At 44.3% G+C, this 18,245-nt stretch overlaps 1 protein-coding gene across 1 annotated transcript; it reads left to right on the top strand.

Moving 5' to 3' along the window:
- The first annotated feature begins 14,591 nt into the window (after positions 1 to 14,591).
- LOC103627636 (uncharacterized) lies at positions 14,592 to 15,478 on the top strand. Its single transcript, XM_008647933.3, has one exon. The coding sequence runs from the start codon at positions 14,813 to 14,815 to the stop codon at positions 15,209 to 15,211; it is 399 nt and encodes a 132-aa protein (XP_008646155.1). The 5' UTR covers positions 14,592 to 14,812; the 3' UTR covers positions 15,212 to 15,478.
- Positions 15,479 to 18,245: the final 2,767 nt, after the last annotated feature.

Genomic DNA, 18,245 nt, shown 5'->3' with positions numbered 1-18,245 from the left:
TCCATCACATTTGTTCACTTGTGTTGAATCCTATTAGCTTTACATTAAGCACCTGTTCAACACTTAGCACACTTGTTAGTCCTTTAATTGAGTTGTCATCCAAACACCAAAACCCACAAGAGAGCTTTCAATCTCCCCCTTTTGGTGATTGATGGCAACACAATTAAAGCTTACATAAGAGTGAAATTTAAAGCACAAATTGAGTTCTAAGATTGTAGAATGCTCCCCCTGAATATGTGCTTGCATTAAAAACTTAGCTTTGGCCTTAAATGCCAAAATGCACATACTTAGGCTAAATCGAAGCATTGCTACACCTTAGCACCTGTGGGATGCATTGTGTCAAGGATCAAACCATGATGCATATAACACACAAATGCACAGAATCAGAGTTAAACACTATTCAATTTAGTGGATATTTCACAGGAATATCAACCTACCACTATTCACCATTAAGGTACCAAAATAAACTAAGATACTAATTTAAAGCAATCTTAAAGCACCATTATCCACAACCATATGCACCATTATCCACATGACTATCTATTTCAGAATGAACACAATGGATGCCAATCAATTCATAGCAACGGAAGCACTAGTCCATATGATGCAACACATATAATACTGCACTAAGCATATGAATAACACACCAGCAAAGCTCAAACTAACACATCACCCCTTAGGATAAGCTTTCCTCTCAGGTTGAGATAAGCTTTAATGCACATATTCTCCCCCTTTGACATCAAACACCAAAAACCATACTCAAGCAAGAACATAGGATGATGTCAAGGGACAGCAGGGTGTTAAGGAGGAAAAACAACTATCAAAAACTCCCCCTTACAATTGAACATATGCACTACCAACATTTAAGTAAGATACATATATAAAAAAAGAGTAATACTTCCTTTTGTACCTTTACCATGTTGTAGTGCACTTCCCATCTTGACAGTATTTAATCCCTCAAGAGCTTCTCCACACTTGTGCCTGATTCTTTATCCTAACCTTTTCTTGTTGCTAAGACACCAAACTTAGAACAAGTTATAGTATTGGGCACAAGAAGAAACTTCTATTCTAATGATTATCAAAAGATGTCAATTTAAGCACGGCTATCAATTAAAAGATACCAATTTCAAGATCATTTATTGTCATAGCCTCATGATATTCAAGGATCTAGAATCACCAAATTTTATAGAGCATGAGCAATCTAAAAATTTGCAATTACTTATTACTTAAGATACCAATTCCTTGACTTACAGAGGTACCTCAGTCCTGATTGCTCCATTTCTTGCTCATCTTCTCTCTTCCATCTTGAGACTACACAAGATCGCTCAAGATACAATTAATCTCAAAAGAAGCAAGTTATGTGTGCTCCCCCTCAAGTTGTACATCAAGAATTTGAATGACTTGCACTTTGCACATTCTAGTTTCCTCACAACTAGAGGGAATCACAACATACTTTGGTCACGGCATACTCTATCACTTTCATCACACATGGAGATATCAATTAAATACCAAATTGAAAGCTACTTGTTACCAATGTAAGGCCAAATGAAAGGTTGACTAAATACAACAATGCATGCCTCAAGAGGTACAACAACCAACCTAGATATTCTACATACTTGACAATCATTGCGCCACATATACCAATTGAAAAGCAACACGATCATGCATATAAAGCGCCATGTCTAAGCACATCATAGTTAAGAAGGTTCCTTAGATACCTTAAAAGAAACAACATTTTAAGGCATAAGTCTCCTAAGCCATGGTACTACCAGTGAAATGCAAGAACACAGCTATGATCACAATCAATGGAACTTCAAGATATTCAATAAAATTGCACAGTTCCATTTTCCATACCTTTGCCTTTTACCAGTATGGCCATGAGAGCACCAGTTATTACCACAAACCAACTGAAAGTTCCCTATTATTTATGCACTTCATAGCTCGAGAGAATGCATTAGAGACATAACACATAGTGCCACAATAGGGTCATCATATAAACTAAGCAATATGTCATATTTTCACACAGACTAATCATAAAACCATATAGCATAACTCACAACGGGATGCAGGTTTATTCATGAACACAACAAGAGTTAATCATGGAGGATATCTCAAATGATAAGTTACCCAAAGAATGATTAAGCAATGATAAGATACCAATTGAGAGTACCTAATCATGATTAAGCACGCATGGTTACGATCTTGGAAATCACTAATCATTGATTGAAAGATACTTAACACAGGCAATCAAGAGACATAACTACTCCAAGGACAGGTAACACACCGAGCAATACTGATTATCAACAAAGTACTTACGATACAAGGGTACCATCCTATGGAGAGCAAGTTGAAGAATCTCATCAAGGTCCTTTGTTTGATTCACCAATAATGATTAAGGACCTATACACCTTATTTCACTTGAGATGAACATGGGATTAGTGTCTCACAATAATTCAACCTTGGGTCAATAAACACCAAAACAATTAACAGCTTAAGCATAGAGTTTTAGATAACCGTCTTAAGCTCCCCCATGGTCTCTAGTCCATCTCAAGGCACCTGCATGGTCTAGTTAGCACAGTTTGGTACCCATCTCGGGATGGGTCCATAATGATCATCTAAATGTGCCTTTGGTACCCAAATTGCCTTTGTGCTAGTTCTAGGTGATCTCGTTATAGATCTAGCACAAGTGTATGATTTGGGTCTCCTACGCGAATAAAATTGAGACAAATTCACTTGCTTAGGAATCTTACCTTTATAACATACCTTGGATAGATGACCCTGCTCACCACACTTGTAGCAGAAGCGTCGCTCAACCTGACATGACGCTTGCTGTTTGTCATTTTCCTTGGTGAGGGTCACCTTGGAGGATGCACATCCTTGATTCTTCATGACCGGACATGAAGTGATCGTGTGGTCCTGATTGTTGCATTCAAAACAACTCCTTGTCCCTTCATTCTTGTCTTGGTACGGACAAGACGCGATGAGGTGGCCTATCTTCTTGCACTTGAAGCACCTCCTTTTTTCTTTTCCTTTTTTGTACTTAAATGACATGGAGAGATGATTAGTGCAAACAACATGATTAATTGAATTTTTACCTTTTTCCTTGTTCATGTTGATTTCTTTATTTATTGCTTTGGGAACATCCTTCTCATGGAGTTTGACCCTTGCTGCGGTTTCTCCTTCCTCAAGCTTCTTCACCACGTGTTCGTAGATATCTTGCGGAAGTCGAGCAAGGCATCTTCTCCTTAATTGTCTTTGTTTCTTGTTCCCAAGCAATTTCCTTTTTGATCCTGCAACTTGTTTCTCAAACAAAGATTGGCCTTTCTTGGGGCGGTGGAGGTCAGCACATGATAATATTTTGACCAATTGATTACTAGTGCAAGAATGAGGTTCATATGAGTTTAAACTAGTAATTACTAACTCATGAGCAATATCGAGCATGATATGATCATCAACTAGTTTACTATGAGAGTATGACAACGTATCATACTTTTCACTAAGAGCAAGCTTTTCTAAATTCATTGTTTCTACTTGACTTCTAAGCATAGAATTTTTAGTTTTAAGTTGAGCAACATTAGATAGAGCGTCATCATTATTACTTTGCTCAATTAACATTGAATCATACCATTGGACCAAGACATCATGAGAGCACCTTAGCTCCTCATGTTCTTTGGTCATCTTCTCCAGGCTGTTGTTTGTTTTGATGAGAGTCTCCTCTAGCCTGAGAAGCGTCTCGCCTTGTTCCTTGTTCCTTCTCAACAACTTAACCAAGAGAGCTTTGTCCGCTTTGTTGAGATGGTTGTAGAAACGGCGAATCTCCTCTTCTTCCACATCATCGGTCTCATTTTCCCTGTCATTAATGTCAGTGGAAGCAATATAGGAAAATGTACCTTGTGATGATGAAGATTCATCCTCGCTATCATCCTCACATTCCTTCTCATCATGGCCTTCGTCTCCACCGTCATTGTTAGCAATAAAACATTTATCACTAGTAGAGAACAAACCTGTCGACGAGGTGGATTCATCGTTTGGGTGCCATCGTTCTTGTTCTTCTCCCTTTGAATGGTTAGTAACACAAGTAATATAGGGAGTAGGAGCATCACAGTTTGTCACAGAATATTTTTCTTTAATTCTATTCCATAAATCATGAGCATCAACAAATAGATCACTATCACTGCTCATGATGGCAAAATAAGCACTTCTAGAAAGAGAGTCAACTAAGATGTTGCAAGCATGGTGATTGAGAGATAAACATCTTAGTTCTTCATTAGAAGGATTTTTACTAAAATCAGAGGGAAAAATACTTCTACTAAAGATCTGTCTCAAATCAGAATCAACATTCATGAAAGCTTTGTAAATAGAGACAGACCAAGATTTGTAATTAGAACCATCGCCTAAAAGAAGTTCTACAGTTACCTCTTGTGACGACATCGTTATCTCCGGACGGCTAAGCCCACACTGGAGAGGCCTAGCTCTGATACCAATTGAAAGTTCCCTTTGACCCGAGAACAGGATCTGGATGTCGCCTAGAGGGGGGGTGAATAGGCGAATAAAACTTATTACTTTAAAACTTAAATTCTTACTCTACTCGAAGACTTAGTACGCAGTGGAGTGAGAAGACTCTTCGAGTAGGTTGCAGCGGAATAAAAGATCCTGTCTCAAAATGTCCTGCACTTCAAATAAAGCTTATACCACAGATAAGTATTGAAGTGCAGATATAAAGACGAGTAAGGCAGAGAGTCAGGATACAATACAGAACAGAGCACATAGACGCAAGGATTTATCCCGAGGTTCGGCCAAGCCTGAAATGCTTGCCTAGTCCTCGTTGGAGTTAGCCACACCTGAGCTTGGAGTCTATTTCAACTCCTTCCTCCGTTTGCTCAGATCTGTCAGTATGACAGATAGAGCCTTTCACTATTGAGTTGGGTTACAACAACACCGTGGCTGCTTACAAACTTCTCGGCAGCACCTCGGTAGAGTAACGATACGCTCAAGACCTTGCTCTAGCTCTTAGCAGCACTTCTCCTCTCTCTAAAGGCTTATAGTTGTGCCTTCTACACAAACTATAGATTTACACACAAGAGGGAGAGTGAGAATTGATTCGAGTGATGTCTACACTTGTTGGCTGCACTTGTATATTGCTTGAGGCGCCTAGGGGTCCCTTTTATAGGCACAAGGGGGCCTAGGAGCCGTTGGAAGCAATCCAGGAAGGCAAATCTTGCCTTCTGTCGGGTGGCGCACCGGACAGTCCGGTGCACCACCGGACACTGTCCGGTGCCTGATCTCCTTCCATAAATGGAGCAGTCGACCGTTGCAGTCCTGGAGCCGTTGGCGCACCGGACACTGTCCGGTGCACACCGGACAGTCCGGTGCCCCCATTTGACCGTTGGCTCGGCCACGCGTCACGCGCGGATCGCGCGGCCGACCGTTGCCCCAGCCGACCGTTGACTCACCGGACAGTCCGGTGCACCACCGGACAATCCGGTGAATTATAGCCGTACGTCGTCAGACTCCTCCCGAGAGCGGCCTGTTTACCGGAGTTCAACCTGGCGCACCGGACACTGTCCGGTGCACCACCGGACAGTCCGGTGTGCCAGACTGAGCTGAGTCTTGGCTGTACACAGCCAAGCCATTTGCACCTCTTTCCTTTTCTTCTTCCTTCTGTTTCTAACACTTAGACAAGTATATTAGTACACAAAAACCAATGTACTAAGTCTAGAAACATACCTTCTCTTAATTATTACATATATACCATTTCACATGCTTGAGCTTTGATGTTGGACTCATAAATCATCAAGTCGGCTTGACTTGATCTAGATTGACATTTCTTAGCTCCAACATCCTGCAAAGGTCACATAGAACATCTCCAAACATAGGAACAACCCAAACTAAAGATCAAGATGAACTTAGCTCTTTTGGGCTGCTTCCAGTTCTGGTTTTGACACTTGTTCTCCTTCTAGTGACCTTGATCTCCTTCTTAGAGCTTGATCTTGAGCCTTATGACTTACACCACATAACTGTAGCTGTTACCTCATTGGTTGTAAGTCACGTCCTTATGTAGTGATCCTTGATGTGCCGTAGCTGTTCTCAACTCGATCACCCTTGACTTTGCAAGCCTTCTTCTTCACCCTTGGCTTTGGGTTCCTCAGCCTCCTTGACCTTCTCCCGTGCACTTGGTACCTCGAAGCTCTTCTTGCCTCCGTCCTCGGCTTGATCAGTTGTCTCCGAGCTACGCACCCGAGTATCACTTTTGCAATGTCCATCTTACTTGTGATGTCTATCATGTATCCATAATCCAGTTCTTGGTCCATCACATTTGTTCACTTGTGTTGAATCCTATTAGCTTTACATTAAGCACCTGTTCAACACTTAGCACACTTGTTAGTCCTTTAATTGAGTTGTCATCCAAACACCAAAACCCACAAGAGAGCTTTCATATACTCAAGACATTCTAAAAAAGTTTGGGATGAAGGATGCCAAGCCCATCAAGACACCCATGGGAACCAATGGGCATCTCGACCTCGACACGGAAGGTAAATATGTAGATCAAAAGGTATACCGGTCGATGATAGGTTCATTACTCTATTTATGTGCATCTCGACCGGACATTATGCTTTCCGTATGCATGTGTGCAAGATTCCAAGCCGACCCTAAGGAAGCTCACCTTACGGCCGTAAAACGAATCTTGAGATATTTGGCTTATACTCCTAAGTTTGGGCTTTGGTACCCTCGGGGATCCACATTTGATTTAATTGGCTATTTGGATGCCGATTGGGCGGGGTGTAAAATTAATAGAAAGAGCACATCGGGGACTTGCCAGTTCTTGGGAAGGTCCCTGGTGTCTTGGGCTTCAAAGAAGCAAAATTCCGTAGCTCTTTCTACCGCCGAAGCCGAGTATATTGTCGCAGGTCATTGTTGCACGCAATTGCTTTGGATGAGGCAAACCCTTAGGGACTACGGTTACAAATTAACCAAAGTTCCTCTTCTATGTGATAATGAGAGTGCAATCCGCATGGCGGATAATCCCGTTGAGCATAGCCGCACTAAACACATAGCCATTCGGTATCATTTCTTAAGGGATCACCAACAAAAGGGAGATATCGAGATTGCATACATTAACACTAAGGATCAATTAGTCGATATCTTTACCAAGCCACTAGATGAACAAACATTTACTAGACTTAGGCATGAGCTAAATATTCTTGATTCTAGGAATTTTTATTGATGTCTTGCATACATAGCTCATATATTATACCTTTGATCATCTTTTTCATGTGCTATGACTAAAGTGTTTCTTCAAGTCCATTTCATGCTAAGTCGTAGATTGAAAGGGAAAAGGAGTCTTCGGTGAAAACAAGGCTTCCACTCCACTTCATCACTCAGCCTTCGCCGTCGCTCCGAGCATCTCTCCGTCTTTTGGTATAATCTTCACTCATATTACTGTTTGCCAAAGGGGGAGAAAGTAGTTCAAAAGGGCTTATATTTCACTCAAAGTATCCGTTTTTGGCGATTCATGCCAAAGGGGGAGAAAGTATTAGCCCAAAGCAAAAGGACCGCACCACCACCTATTTTTAAATGATTTTCAAATTGGTATCTTCTTATGTTCAAAAGAGGGAGAAAATAGTATTTTCAAAATTGATATCTTAAAACCCTCTTGAACTCTAAGAGGAGGATTTTATTGAAGAGAAGTTTTGTTTAGTCAAAGGAAAAGCATTTGAAACAGGGGGAGAAAATTTCAAATCTTGAAAATGCTTCTCAAAATCTTACTCATTTACCTTTGGCTGTTTGCAAAAGAACTTTGAAAAGAATTTACAAAGGAATTTGCAAAAACAAAACATGTGGTGCAAGCGTGGTCCAAAATGTTAAAAATATTTAAAGAAACAAACCATGCATATCCTATGAGAATTTATATTGGTTCAATTCTAAGTGACCTTTGCACTTACATTATGCAAACTAGTCCAATTATGCACTTCTATATTTGCTTTGGTTTGTGTTGGCATCAATCACCAAAAAGGGGGAGATTGAAAGGGAATCATGCTTACACCTTTCTCCTAATTAATTTTGGTGGTTGAATTGCCAAACACAAATAATTGGACTAACTAGTTTGCTCTAGATTATATGTTCTACAGGTGCCAAAGGTTCATCTACAACTATACTAAATCGACTGTCCGGAATACCATAGATTATTCCGGACAGGAGAAGCTTTTTTGGAAAATCAGGCCAAGCGCGGACTGTCCGGGCCTTTTCGGCGGACCGTCCGCGACACCTAAGTGACCCTCGGACAGAACCAATGCAAAAACATGTGTCTCTACTGCGGACCGTCCGATGGAAGAGCAAGCACTGTCCGAGACCACGCGCGGACCGTCCGGTAGGTGAGGAACCGAAAAACCCGAAGGTAACGGGTTTGGCCAAATGAATTATAGCGTCCTCGCGGACCGTCCGGGGTGCACGACCGGACCGTCCGCGACTGGCTTTATCTGACATCTGACGACGCATTAAATGCAATATAGCCGTTGATATAGCCGTTACTGCTGACCGTTGCGTTTTCAGCCGTTGATCTGCAGGGGCAGACCGTCTGGACCAGGGGCACGGACCGTCCGCGGTCGGCAGAAAGGTGCAACGGCTAGGAAGTGGTTGGTGGCTATAAATACAACCCCAACCACCTCCATTCACTACACCTAAGCATTCCAACCTTCAACATTCAATACAAGAGCTAGCAATCCATCCCAAGACACAATCAAAGCCTCAAATCTCTCCAAGTTCCACAATTGAGACAAGTGATCATTAGTGATTAGTGACTTGAGAGAGAAAGTGTTCCGTGTGTTATTTGTCGCTCTTGTCGCTTGGCTTTTGTAATCGTGCTTTCTTCCTTCCCATTCTTATTCTCAAGGCACTTGTAATCAAAGCAAGAGACACTAAGTTTGTAGTGGTCCTTGTGGGGTCTAAGTGACCCGTTTGATTAAGGAGAAAGCTCACTCAGGTCTAAGTGACCGTTTGAGAGAGGGAAAGGGTTGAAAGAGACCCGGTCTTTTGTGACCACCTCAACGGGGAGTAGGTTTGCAAGAACCGAACCTCGGTAAAACAAATCATCGTGTCTCGCTCTTTATTTACTCGCGATTTGTTTTGCGCCCTCTCTCTCGGACTCGTTCTTATTTCTAACGCTAACCCGGCTTGTAGTTGTGATTAAGTTTATAAATTTCAGATTCGCCCTATTCACCCCCCTCTAGGCGACTTTCAATTATGTCTTCGAATAATTTTACTATAAAAATAGATTCAAAGATTAATATTTTCTTATATAAATATAGTTAAAATTAAAAATATTTAATTCCTCGAAAAATAAGAACGACCATCGTTTGTGAATAGAGATGAGTAGTAGGCAAGGACACATGCTTATGAATTGAAGCCAAGTTAAATAAAAGGACGTGCACCCCAGGGCCTAGCCCAACAACCTCTCTGAGCGCCGCAGGCCAGAAGCCAGCATCAGGCGTGCAGCCCAGGCAGTGGGCCAGCAGGGTACGAAGCCCAGCACAGACTGTTTGGTTCAGCTTCTGGGCGGCTTCTGGCCGCCAGAAGCTGAAGCTGAAACCAAACGCCCAACTTCTGGCGCGGCTTCTGGGCGAAGCGATTGGGTAAGAAGCCGCCCGCCCACTTACCTCGCGAAGCGCCGCTCAGTTGGCTTCCGTCCGAAGCCGCGCACAGTTAGCCTAGGGTTCCCTCGAACGCTCCTCCGCCGCCGCCGCGAACCGAACGGAGCGCCGTCGGTCCGCACCACACGCATCGCCGCCGGTGTACGCAGGTACGGATCCCTCCTCCCATTGCCGTCCCCACCGTCTTCTCCTCGCATTGCCGCGTTTCCTTCACCCTTTTCCTCTGTCCGTATGGTTGCCGCAGTGACGCCGCCGCCCTTGCTCCGTCGTCAAGGTTCCGCGTCGTCCCAACCATCGCGTCTGCATCTTCGTAAGGTACGGTGCACCTCGCATCCATCCTCACCCCGTTGCGTCATCTCGTGTTGCTAGGGTTCATCCTCGATCCTGCGATACCCCTCCCCTCATGTCCAGTAGGTCCACTGTCATCAACCACGTACTAACAGAACATTTTTCTTCATTGCCGCCTACAGATTTTCGTATCACTTCGAGTTGAAGGTGTTCGGTTCCAAGATCATCTGGGATTCGAGGACTTCGGTTGCAACCTCCAGTCAAGCAAAGGTACCGTGCAAATCAATTTGTGGTTGACTTATTTGTCATCATACATGCTGTGTATGTGTTCCAATATCGTGGATCCATGGCTTGTTTTAGTTCATTCTTTGTTAGTCCACCTGAACAATGAGTCCACGGTTAGGATAAGAGAACTAAAACATTGTTTGTGGGGGGGATGTTATTATTTTTAATACAGAAGAGATTACCAAATATTGTTCCCGGTTAACTCCAATCAATTGATATGTTCTATCCCTCCTATTAAGGGTTGAGGGAGACACTCCATGATTGCCAACCTCATTATCTTTATGATTATAGCTTGAACCCAAATTTGGTAGAGTATCTGAATGGATGTAAGTTCATTGTCGTACTGTCTAGTTCACTAACCACCTAATATGACTCCGACCAGATGCCATCGTTTAGTGACAATGAAGTTTAACTTGGATCATGTTAAAGTAAGGTGTTAGTAGTGCGACTGGGATAGATCAGGCTTTTGGTTAATGGGACTTTGAAAACTGTTCGTTGTGCTTTTGTGTTCAGCAGCAGTTTCATTTCGTCACTCCCTTTATGTAATTATGACAGACGAATGTGACTGCTTATGGTACTACTTTATTTCATTATGCTCAGTTCCCTGTTATTTATGTTGTCGTAGTTACTGAAACTTGAATACGTTTTTTAAATCGTGTACACTATTTGTCACTAGATGGACAAGTCTGGGAAAGTGATTGCTAAGTGGGATAGTAGAGCAACAAAAATTTACACAGAAATTTGTGTAGAAGAGGTCAATGCACGGAACATGCCACAACAATTCCTAAACGCCGAAGGGTATGCTAACCTGATAAGAAAGTTTAAGGAACGCACTGGTCGCACGTACACAAGGGATCAAATGAAGAACAGGTGGGATTCGTTGAAGAGAATGTTCACCCAGTGGAAAACTCTTAATGAAAGGGTTACAGGTCTTGGTCGAGACCCTCATACTGGTTCAATCAGTGCGCCAGATGAGTGGTGGGCCAAGCAAAATGAAGTAAGTTCAACTTTTTTTTCGTAGACTAACATAAGTATTGGCCATCTAAAAGTAGGACTACGAATTGGTGCAGGCAATGCCAGGTTGTATTATGTTCAAAACAGCCCCCCTAGAGAATGAGGACGAGCTAAAGGTTATGTTTGGACCCATTGTCTGCACAAATGAAAGAACCCTGGTTCCTGGCGTCGAGGATGCTAATTCATCTTCCGATGATCATTTGGAATACACTTTAGGTGGGGGTGAAAACAGCACACCTGACCCCTGCACAAATGCTACTGGGAAGCGTAAGATGCGCCATGATTCCCCAAAACCAAAGAAGAAAAAAGATTCGAGGGAAGAGTACATGAAAAGACTTGTGGAGGCTTTTGAGTCCCGCTCATTGACCACAAACAAGTCCATTACCTCTTCTGACAATGATCCAGTTCGAATAGAGCTTAAAAAGCAGATGCAACAGATCAAGGAAGATGGATCACCAGAAGGGAGCGAACTACATTTGTTTGCGACTCATCTTCTGGTTCAGAAGAAGTATAGAGATGTTTTTGCAACCTTGGAGACAAAAGAAGGAAGAATCGCTTGGCTTCGCAATGCTTACGCGTTAGAAACTAAAAACAGCACTTAGCTGGTGGACGTCCGACAACAGAGGCCTACATGTTTACTATTATCGTTGGTTACGTGTTTTCATCAGTCATGTCGTTTCAGTATATGTTCCTGGTCCGACAACTCAGGCTTATATGTTCAGTATTATGTTAGTTGTGTCTGCTTAATGAGTCATGTCGTGTCAGTTTTCGTACGTATCATTTTCGCTTTCAAACAATTTTCCAAATATTCGAGTTGAACATGTATTAGAATAATCAGAGTTGTAAGTTTGTGAGCTATGTGAATCTGTGAACTTCATATGCCTGTAAACTGTACGGCTTCTTTAATATGTGTTTTATAAACTGTGGTTGCATATGAAATTGTGGCTCTTGGTTGTGTCCATGCAGATGTGTGATCCTTATGAACACACATATGATGAACAAATGGATGCACACACATCTGATGATGAAATGGATGCACACACATCTCATGATGAAACAGATGGAGAAATGCTTGTTGCTCTATATGCTGTAGACATTTGGGGCAGCCATTTCAGTCAGGCTCCTAGAAGAACATTGGTCGAATCTGGTATTCAATGGGTTCAAAGAACGTTGGAGATTAGTAACGACTGTTTTGACATGTTTCGCATGCGAAGAACTGTTTTTAGACGATTGCATGACACGTTGGTACAAAATTATGGTCTGCTTCCAAGCAGGGGTGTCAGTACTATGGAAGCTCTTGGCATATTCTTGTGGTCATGTGGGGGTCCACAATCGTTTAGGCAGATCAGAAATAAATTTGGTCACTCATTGGAAACAATTAGCCGCAAGTATAGTGATGTCCTTAATGCACTTTATAAGATGTCATCTGACATAATCAAGCCGAAAGACCCACAATTCGTCGAGATTCATTATCGTTTGCGAGAGGCGAGGTTTTGGCCACACTTCAAGGATTGCATAGGCGCAATAGATGGTAGTCACTTTCCAGCGGCAGTCCCGGCTTCGGAACAAGCGAAATATATTGGCCGACACGGTTACACCTCGCAGAATGTAATGGCCGTATGTGACTTCGATATGAGGTTCACATTTGTGGTGACAGGCTGGCCAGGTTCCGTACATGACACAAGAGTACTACAGGATACTTTAATAACTTATGCGGACAGGTTCCCCCATCCACCGGAAGGTATATAAATATTTTGTACATTTGTACAATACAGTACTATTTTATGTCACATGTACGTAACATTTGTATTTTGAGTTTGTGCAGGTAAATACTATCTTGTCGATTCGGGTTATCCAAATAGAAAGGGGTACCTTGCACCTTATAAGGTGCAGAAGTACCACATTACGGAATGGAAAAATGTGAGGCAACCTATTGGGAGTAAAGAAGTATTCAACTATGCGCACTCATCCCTACGAAATGTTATTGAGCGATCATTTGGGGTGCTAAAAATGAAGTGGAGAATTCTATTAAGTCTCCCTTCATTTTCGCTTGAGAAACAATCGAAGATAATTATTGCATGTATGACACTGCATAACTTCATTAGAGATAGTGCTCTACACGATAGAGATTTTGATGAAGTAGGACCTAATAGCCTAAGTCATGATGTACCTGCAGTTGAGAGTAGTACTAGCACATCTGATGAGTTAGACATGAGTGATTTTCGAGATGCAATTGCAAATGCATTAGTGGCGTAGTTGAGTTAGTGCAATTGTAACGGTACTTATGATGTAATCAACTCCACTAATTATTTTGTAATGAACTTTATCTGCGTTATGGGTTTCATTTTATCGTTTGTTCGAACAGAATCTGCAATTTGAGAATCTGTATCCAAACACGTACATTCTGACGAACAGCTTTTCTGCACAGCTGGCGAACCAAACACCTAAATTCTAACCACCAGCTTTTCCCAACAGCCAGCTTTTCCCCACAGCCAGCTTTTCAGATAAGCTGGCCAGAAAAAAGCCGAACCAAACACGCCCGAAGCCCAGCGCACGAATTCGTCGTTTCCGTCACCCACAAGCCTAAACCCATCATCTAGCGGCCGTACCGGGCGGGCCATCACACATAAATATTGGACTATACTGTGTTGACCAAAGTGTAAACCCAAGCACGATATAACTAGTTTTAAATAGGTCTTACTGGATCATCGTGCTGTATCGTGCTACCGTGTGGAGGCGGCTATGACTTGTCTTGTTTCAGAGCTCGAAAATAACCTTTTTTATATTTTTATAGCTTAATTTTTCTCATTTTTTAACACTCAAAAATAATTTGAAAATGGGCCTCGCATCGGTCATATCGGCCATAGGTATATATATATATTGGGCTAGATTGAGCAAGTAAGATCGAACCACAAATGGGTCGTGTCGAACTATACTTTTAATAGCCTATCCGTGTCTAGCAACAAGCTAAACGGGCAACCAGTAAATGGACCATGATGTGTCGCCTCATGAGCTTGTCCACGAGCCCAAGCACAACTATGCCCATGACAGGCGTGCCTAGACACGGTTAATATCGTGTCATATCATGTCCGTGCTACTCTAAAATGATCGTGTCTCGAACCAATCCATATAGTCCGACCTATGTTAAGGCTTGTTCGGTTAGCTCTGAATCCATGTAAATTGAGTGGGATTGAATGAGTTTAAATCTCAAGCAAGTTAAATATCTTCTTAATTTTTTTCCAATCATATTCAATCCAGTTATAATAGAAATAACCGAACAAGCCCTTGTCAGCTATATCGAGCGGTGTTCGCGCGTGCCAATCCATGGCGGCCAGAAACTAATCAGATCACACGGACCACGCACACACCTAATCGGATATGGCGCAACTGAGTGATTAGTTGGCTAATTAATCCAGGCGCCCCGACCGGCTCGCCTGCGTCGTCGTCCACTCGCTGGGCGCAGGGCGCTACAAGTAGCCGCGAAATGGCGAGAGCAGCCGCACAGAAAAAAGCCATCAAAGAGCAAGGCACAGTGCTATAGAGGTAAACGGGGGAGAAGACGAGCGAGGCCGAGGACAATGGGAACGAGCCTTGCGCAGGCGGTGACGGCGCTGATGGGCACGTGCGCGCGGCAGCTGTCGCGGGCGGCTCGGCGGCTGCACCGGCGCCCGCGCGCGCGGCAGGCGCTCGCGGCGTCCTTGTCGTCGCGCGCCGTCGTGCCGTTCCTCGAGAAGGCCGCCGGGTCCAAGAGGAGGAGGAGACGCGAACAGGATGAGCCGAGCTTCGAGGCAGAGGAGGACGGGGTGTGGAGGAAGGAGATAATGATGGGGGAGCGCTGCCAGCCGCTGGAATTCTCCGGGGCCATCTACTACGACGCCGAGGGCCGCCGCCTCGAGCAGCCGCCGACCCCGCGCTCGCCGCTTCGCAGCCCGCTGCCGTCCATCACGCTCGCGGCAATCGCCGGCGGAGGGCACTAGCGCGCAGCTAGAGAGCACTCGATTTCGCTGTAAATGTACGTACATGGTTTTTGTTCTCTCTCAATCTCTTGTGTTGGTTTCTCTCTCTCTGGACGTCGGCGTGTGCTGCGAGTACCATGTAAAACGTCTATGGAAATCTGGCTTGCTGTTCTCTACAAGCTGGCGCGGCTCTGAATATCTGCTACAGTACGTACAGTTCTCCATCGGATCCATCATCGTCAGCATTAGTACAGTACATTACTCCATTATATTGTGAACAGGTTGCTTTATTTTGTTCTTGTTCTTTCTTGTTTGTTCGTCTCGTTCTCGTCCAGTCGAAGTCGTCCTAGTAAAAAAAAAGAATGCAGCTTTATCCCAGACGGCTGCTTTTAGCGGAACTGAGGAGACTGTACGGTGACAGCTCTGAAAGCGTCGTACGTCTATCGAGTATCGCTGTTACATGTGCAAACTGCTCGGGTTAACGTTTGACTGACCGAGTGAACATGCGTGTAGCAACAACACCACCTCGTTTGCAAAATGAACTTGGTGGCAATTTTAATAAAATTTGTAAAAAAAAATAATACGTACATGAGTGCAGTAGCACATACGTATAATTTGTAAAAAAAAAGAGACACGGAATTCGAATAAAATGGAAGAGTGCACCTTGCGCAGTTTATTTTTTGGGATATTCTTGGCTAGAGGCTAGAGCCCATGACCATTGCGGCTGGGAAGTCGCCCTCTTGTGCAGTTCTTCTGCAAGCCCTTATACGAGAGGAACAGCACTGCACCGCGTATATAACAGCCGTTCTAACCTGGATGGATGCAGTCTGCAAGTTGACTAGAGTTGCCGTCTCCGTCACTAGGATAGATTCAGATACTTATTTGGATGTTAAATTTTTTGTTTTATTCTTTTGATTGTGAACAAAATAACATAAAATTTGCTATATAAATTTATATTTTTATTTTTAGCATTGAGTCTATTAATCTTCACAACACTAAATATTAAATTTATTTTATATTTTTTTAAATACTTGATATAAAATTCAGATATCTATCAGATACAGATTATATATGGATGTTTTTTTACCTTTTTTATTGTAGAGAGAAAATAATGTACATAAAAAAATTGTAAAAAAATTATTTAAATACTTCGTAATATTCTAAATAATATTACCAAAAATTAGCTTTAGATTATATATATTATAAAATATTAGATTTATCATGTAAGTCGAATGTTTTAGAGTATGCCCTGCACCACCGCCGTCAGTTGCATTTCTCCGTCACAAAAGCGAGGCCTTAGCTTAAACGGGACGACGAGTCGGTTGACAGAACAAATCCATCAGGGTGGAACTACCTCATGCATGCGTTCTGATGAATGTTTGTTGTGGCTGAGCATCCTCAAGCAAGCTAGCTGTCCAACGATCGACGACCAGGACCCCAAATTATTAGCACACGCCGCGCGACGACTTTTGCCCCGACACGCTTCGGCCACAATACTAGTAATCCTGTAGTTAATGAACTAATGATTTCCTGAGAGGCGAACGAAATTCTGTGTTGCCAAGCTAGATCTAGAGAGCTAGAATACAATTTCAAAAAAAAAAAAAAAATCCTTTGCGTGCTTCGTCTCTAAAACTCTTTTATTTCAAATGAAAAAAATAGCGAGAGCTAGCTCTTTTTTTTTAACGAAGACGAGAAAGAAATTTTATGTATAAGAAAAGATAGCTAAGCCACGTTATTCTGTGTGTTGGCGCCGATCTGGGCAGCTCCAATCACTAGGTGGTGTACCGTGGTGCTCTCTGCGGCGGCGCGAACGGTCCGCGACCCTGGGCCGGACGATCCGCGACCTGGGCGCAGGAGCGGTGTTGTCGGGGACTATAATTAGGGGTACCCCAAGACTCCTAAACTCGCCTGGTAACCACCATCAGCACAAAGCTGCAAAGGCCTGATGAGCGCAATTCAGGTCAAGGCTCCGTCCACTCAAGGGACACGGTCTCGCCTCGCCCGAGCCCAGCCTCGGGCAGAAACAATAGACTAAGGCAGATTCACGCCTTGCCCGAGGGCATCCTCAAGTAACGGGCGCACCTTTGACTCGCCCGAGGCCCAGCTCGGGCAGGCTTCGCAGTGAAGCAACCTTGGCCAGATCGCCGCGCCAACCGACCGCATCATAAGAGCATTCAATACAAGGATCGTCTGACACCTTATCCTGACGCGCGCTCCTTAGTCGACAAGGCCGAAGTGACCGCAGTCACTTCGCCCCTCCACTGACCGACCTGACAGGAAAACAGCGCCGCCTGCACTGCTCCGACTGCTATGCCACCCGCCAGGGTGAGGCTGACAGCAGCCAAGTCCAGCCTCGGGCGCCATAGGAAGCTCCGCCTCGCCCGACCCTAGGGCTCGGACTCAACCTCGACCCCGGAGAACGGACTCCGCCTCGCCCGACCCCAGGGCTCAGACTCAACCTCGACCCCGGAGGACGGACTCCGCCTCGCCCGACCCCAGGGCTTGGACTCAACCTCGACCTCGGACGACGGTCTCCGCCTCGCCCGACCCAAGGGCTCGGACTCAACCTCGACCTCGGACGACGGTCTCCGCCTCGCCCGACCCCAGGGCTCGGACTCAGCCTCGACCTCGGACGACGGTCTCCGCCTCGCCCGACCCCAGGGCTCGGACTCAACCTCGACCTCGAACGACGGTCTCCGCCTCGCCCGACCCCAGGGCTCAGACTCAGCCTCGACCTCAGAGGAGCCTCCGCCTCGCTCGACCTTGGGCTCGGACCGACCACGTCGAAGGGGGGTACATCATTACCCTACTCCTAGCTAGCTCAGGCTACGGGGAACAAGACCGGCGTCCCATCTGGCTCGCCCCGGTAAAACAAGTAATGATGACACCCCGCGTGCTCCATGACGATGGCGGTTCTCAGCACCCTACGGAAGCAAGGAGACGTCAGCAAGGTCCCGACAACCCCGACAGCTGTGCTTCTACGGGGTTTAAGCGCTCCTCCGACGGCCACGACATCACATGAACAGGGCACCAACACCTCTCCGACAGCCACGTC

Source organism: Zea mays, chromosome 5 (genome assembly GCF_902167145.1).
Source record: "Zea mays cultivar B73 chromosome 5, Zm-B73-REFERENCE-NAM-5.0, whole genome shotgun sequence".
Lineage (NCBI taxonomy): Eukaryota > Viridiplantae > Streptophyta > Magnoliopsida > Poales > Poaceae > Zea > Zea mays.
Note: the sequence above shows the minus strand (reverse complement) of the source record. Positions and strands in the feature narration are given on the sequence as shown.